The sequence below is a fragment of the Leuciscus leuciscus genome (genome assembly GCF_965113295.1).
Source record: "Leuciscus leuciscus genome assembly, chromosome: 15".
Taxonomy (NCBI): domain Eukaryota; kingdom Metazoa; phylum Chordata; class Actinopteri; order Cypriniformes; family Leuciscidae; genus Leuciscus; species Leuciscus leuciscus.
This window is the reverse complement of record NC_138739.1, coordinates 26,224,203-26,229,133: the sequence shown is the minus strand read 5'-3', so window position 1 is coordinate 26,229,133 and position 4,931 is coordinate 26,224,203. Positions and strand designations below refer to the sequence as shown.

At 41.0% G+C, this 4,931-nt stretch overlaps 1 protein-coding gene across 1 annotated transcript; it reads left to right on the top strand.

The window, feature by feature from the left end:
- The first annotated feature begins 492 nt into the window (after nt 1-492).
- Nucleotides 493-4,226, top strand: tmem264 (transmembrane protein 264). Its single transcript, XM_082137646.1, has one exon. The coding sequence runs from the start codon at nt 1,688-1,690 to the stop codon at nt 2,672-2,674; it is 987 nt and encodes a 328-aa protein (XP_081993772.1). The 5' UTR covers nt 493-1,687; the 3' UTR covers nt 2,675-4,226.
- Nucleotides 4,227-4,931: the final 705 nt, after the last annotated feature.

Sequence of the window (4,931 nt, the reverse complement as noted above, 5' to 3'; positions counted from 1 at the left end):
GTTTCTTGAGCACCAAAGCAGCAAATTAGAATGAGTTCTGTTTTTGTTTTTGTTGCTGTTTTTATTTGTATTTTTTTAATCCAATGAATGCTGCTTTAAAATAAAATAAAATAAAAATTTCCGACCCTAAACTTTTGACCAGTAAGTTTTACACCAAACAATTATTTCATGAAATGAGGGTCACCATCTAGATCAAGCATCTTTGTCCTGATGCGCTCAGTGGTTGCTCCTGCATTGTGGAAACCTTTACTCGCTCTCTTTATTGTTTCAGTCACAGTTTCTCTGAGATTTGCTTTGTCAGATCAAAGACCGCTGAACCATTGCACAGCTCACAATTTAAAGCGGAACTTCTGAGGAACTGAAGGTCTCATAAAGGGAATCCCTAAGAGAGGTACTGCATGGTCCTCTTGGTCTTGTTGTGACAGCGCAGCTCTGATCAAATGAAAGCTTCACGCGGTCTTTATCTGTAGCTGTTGCAGAGCGTCCCTCTTTGACACCCAATGCCTGACTGCGCATAAGTGGAGGGGAGCAGAGAGAGGGAGGAGAGAAGAGAAAAACAGCAGGAGGAGGGTGAAATCTAGCCAGACTATGTTGAAGAGCCACAGGCTGCGCACAGAAAATTGCTCTGGAGTTAGAGAGGATGAAAGGAGGAAGATCGACATTATTGCTGCAGAGATTTCAGAGGTGTGGGCAAGTGGAAACTTATTGACATCTTTGGCGTCGATACTGGGAAGAAGATGAGAATTGAGTGATTTCAATCTACAGGAGGCGCAAGACTGCTACTGTGGAGGAGTGCCGTGCTTCTAATCCTTCAGAAAATAGGTAATTTTCTTCTAGGTAAACTTACTTTTAAATACTTTACCTTTTACAGCCCACGTCGATTAATGTGGGAGGAAGAGATCTGAGGACTGGATCGGATTTGAGACTTTGGGGCGTCAAAGAATTCTTCTGCTGCAATTTTTCTGAGAAAAACATGCATACGTGAACCCCACGCACTTACTGTTCAACGCAATCCGGAGTGATGAACATCATAGGAGAGGCATGTCAGTTGTAGTCTCATATGCGGCGCTCTGAGGAATAATGATGGGAAGAAATTCACTTTTGGCATAAAATGAGAAATTTATCGCTGCCGATCATTTCTGACCCACTCTTTCGGAGAACATGTGGCTTATTTCTCTATTCCCTCTCGCTTTAGAAGCCGTGAGATTCCTCTTTGGAAAATAAGAGCCGGTGGTTGTGCTTACAGACTGGGAGATCTGAAATATTTAAGACTCTGGCTATGAAAGATGCAATTAACGATTAATGAAAACTGAAACGGCTGTGATCAGCATGCACAGGTTGCCTACATTCACTCTGAAAACTGTGGGAGTGAGTTAAGACGAGAGGACTAATGACTGACAGCGGTACCAGGTTTGCTGTGTGGTACCCCGGAGTACATCCTGTGCATTAGTTTGGCTCAATCTTGATCTTTTTTTCTTTTTCTTGCTTCCTTGTTAGCTCTTCCTCCCATCACGCCTCATATTGAGGAACAGGTTGCTGTGCTATTAAGCAGATTTAGATTAACTACTGTTTCCAGGACTGCGGTTCCATTGGGATGAACAGTTAAGCAACGCATATGGGTCTACAAAACTTGGTTTAATTAAACATTCAACCACTCATCATTATTTCCTTGTTCCTCATAATCAACATGGTCCCACCGCCCCCTTCCAACAAGCCACACGTTTGCCTTTCGTGTGTTCTTATCATGAGTAGCATGGCGCTGCTGGACGCCTACCTTGTGGAGCAAAATCAAGGTCCACGGAAGGTGGGCGTCTGCATCATGGTGATGGTAGGCGACGTGTGCTTCCTCATCGTGCTGCGGTACATTGCAGTATGGGTTGGTGCCGAGGTACGAACTGCTAAACGCGGCTATGCCATGATCCTCTGGTTCTTCTACGTCTTTGTGCTCGAGATCAAGGTCTACTTTGTCTATCAGAACTACAAGGCGGAAGGCGAGAGAGCGGAAGCTCTTACCTGCAAGGCTTTCACGGTGCTGCTTTCCGTGTTCGTGCCGGGGCTTTACGTTACGCTGGCAGCCATCGACCACATGGAATACGTTCGGCCAATCAAGAAGAGGGAGGAGCTGAGGAGTCGACTATTTTGGGTTGTGGTGGATCTTCTCGACATCTTGGACATTCAGGCCAGCCTATGGGAGCCTCAGAGAAAAGGGCTTCCCCTATGGGTGGAGGGCCTTACTTTTTTCTACTGCTACATACTACTTCTGATACTGCCGTGTGTGTCGCTAAGCGAAATAAGCATGCAAGGTGTAAATATTGTGCCGCACAAGATGTTGTTGTATCCCATTCTCAGTTTGGTCGCCATCAACTTTATTACGATTTTTATACGGGGAGGAAATATGGTGCTTTATAGGGACGTCCGTGTGTCTGGAATACTCATAGGCAAGAACGTCCTCGCCATTGTCCTGAAGACGTGCAGCTTCGTGCAGTACCGGAGACACCTGCAGGAGGCGCCGACACCCGCTCTCGCTCCGGAGCTACAGAGGGACACAGTGCCACAAAGTTCTCGAAGGGCAGTGCCAGTCGCAATGCCAATGTCCGTCACCATGCCAACTCCGCAGGTAGTCATACAAGATCTCACCACGCTTCCAGAAGAGCCCGAACTTGAGGAAACATGACAAAAGGTGGAATTAGAAGAGTTTGCACGGAGGATATTTGGACAACGCACAACATGAACTGCTTTTAGATTTTTATCCTAAAGTTAATCCGGGTGTACACTGTCTGATTTTTACTGTACTTTACCATTGTTTCTTATCAGATTGTATGACGTGATATTAATAAGACTGTGCACCCCATACCACAGACATTTAGCTAGACTCTGATCGAAATTGACTGCACTGACTAGGCATTTTGAGTCACCACAGTGTAAAAAGAAATCATAATAATTATTTTCATCTTGTTTTCCAGTAGAAATGGCAACTTTTTTCAAAAACAAGATACATTTAGACTTAAGGCCAGAACACTCGTTTGGGCCGTTTTTGAGCATCGGTCGTCTTAGTTTTTTCGGTGTTAGCTCTAGTCGGGCACCGTCGGTGAGAGAGAGAACTCTGATTGGCTGTTGAGCTTTGCGAACGAGTCAGTGAACGAGAAAGAAAGTAAAAGTGATGAAAGCGAGCAAAGAAGTCAAGACGGTACAGACAGACAGAATTTTACGTCATCTTACCTGAGCATTCAAATGCACGAATATTTTCATAAGAACATTAGACGACTGGAACGAAGAAACTGATCAGCGTGATTGATATTCAAAATGGTAAGCAAATGCTGCTTTGTTTATGTTTCGTATATCTAAAGTCATAGTTTCTGTTTCCCCTTTTGAATGAAGAAAACAGACCATTGATACCTGCTGATATAGACAAATATTTACTTACGCAGGCGCAGAACGCACATGCGAGTTGACACTCGCCTTAAGTCCTTTTGGTGTGTTCAAGCACAGCTTTTTGACCGAGACGCAGCCAACGAAAGGCGACAACACAGTCAGCTTTTGTCGCCGCTAGCTCTTTGACATCGGCTTGGTGTGTCCCAGGCTTTAAACAAAATTGTGTAGACATTTATCTTACCACATTGGTAAATAACTTTTTCTTGTTATAAACATAATTACATTTTGATTTGTGTGTTGTTCTGCTGAAAGATAAGAAAAAAATTGTGATTAAGAAAAAAAATCATAACATTTTCATATTCAATGCCAATTCCAAATTTCGCCTTGAAAATAAAAAAGGCTGAATCTCTGACAACAAAAAAAGTAATGTTATCATAGAGTTATCAAATATCATAGAGTGTGCACCCAATTTTAGTGAGATCATGTGATTAAAGTTGTTGATGAGGTGACAAATGTTCGTGAAATGAAGACACAAAGCAGCTGTGGTGGATCTGGGGTCCATTCATTTCCAGAAAATGTCTTTAAATCTGGAATGTAGAAGTTTATTCCGAAAGCCATTAATTAACAAGTGGTATACCAAGCAAATCACACTTGAAGGAACTCTCATTGACCCTATGATTGTACAATTACAGACAGCTGCGAATACTTCATCTATTTTCGTGTTAAAAAATGCACTGAATCATCATGTTCTGTATTTATTTAATTTTATTTATGCAGTATTTTAATAACTATGGTGAAAAGTTATGTGTTTGGAACAACTCATTCTACAATTAACTTATCTAAACCTATTACAAAGTGAATGTTTTATATTTAATGGAATTATTCATATATTCTTTGTTTCGATGTTTTATGAGAATCAAATGAATGATATTTTGTTATTAAAACAATGTTTTTGTTGATATCTGATATAATTTTCTCCTTCTTGATGCTAAGCCACCGACCACCCAAAACCCACTAGCAATGGTTTAGAAACTAAGAACCCCTTAGCAACCGTATAGCAACCCCAGAAACTGTTTCGAAACTTAGAACACCTTAGCACTGTAAAAAAAAATTTTTTTTTAAATCCTGATTTCTTTTCACAAGATTTTTTCTTTTGTCAAATCAACTCAATAATTTCCCCTTCATTGTATTAACTTGACAACCAGGTAACTTGCTTTTTTAAGTTAAACCAACAATATTTGTTTTACAGTGTGTGTATCTTATGTCAACCACGAGCTGTGCCAAAACATTTTCTTAAGAAAATCTAGTATTTTCCACTCAATCGTCATCCTTTGTTCTTTTTGAGTAAAATTACAAGTCTGCTAAAAGCAAAGACTTCCCCGAACTGGGACCAAATCACAATCCTGCTATTCAGTATGATTATTCTTATCTTGTCAGCTGAACATGATGATAAAAGGCAGCTTGTTCTTTTCTTCTACAAATCTAGAATTGGAGGCAACTCATTTGAATAAAGTTGTCATAATCAAATGCAAATTTAGCAAAGTTTTGTCTCCTGTTCC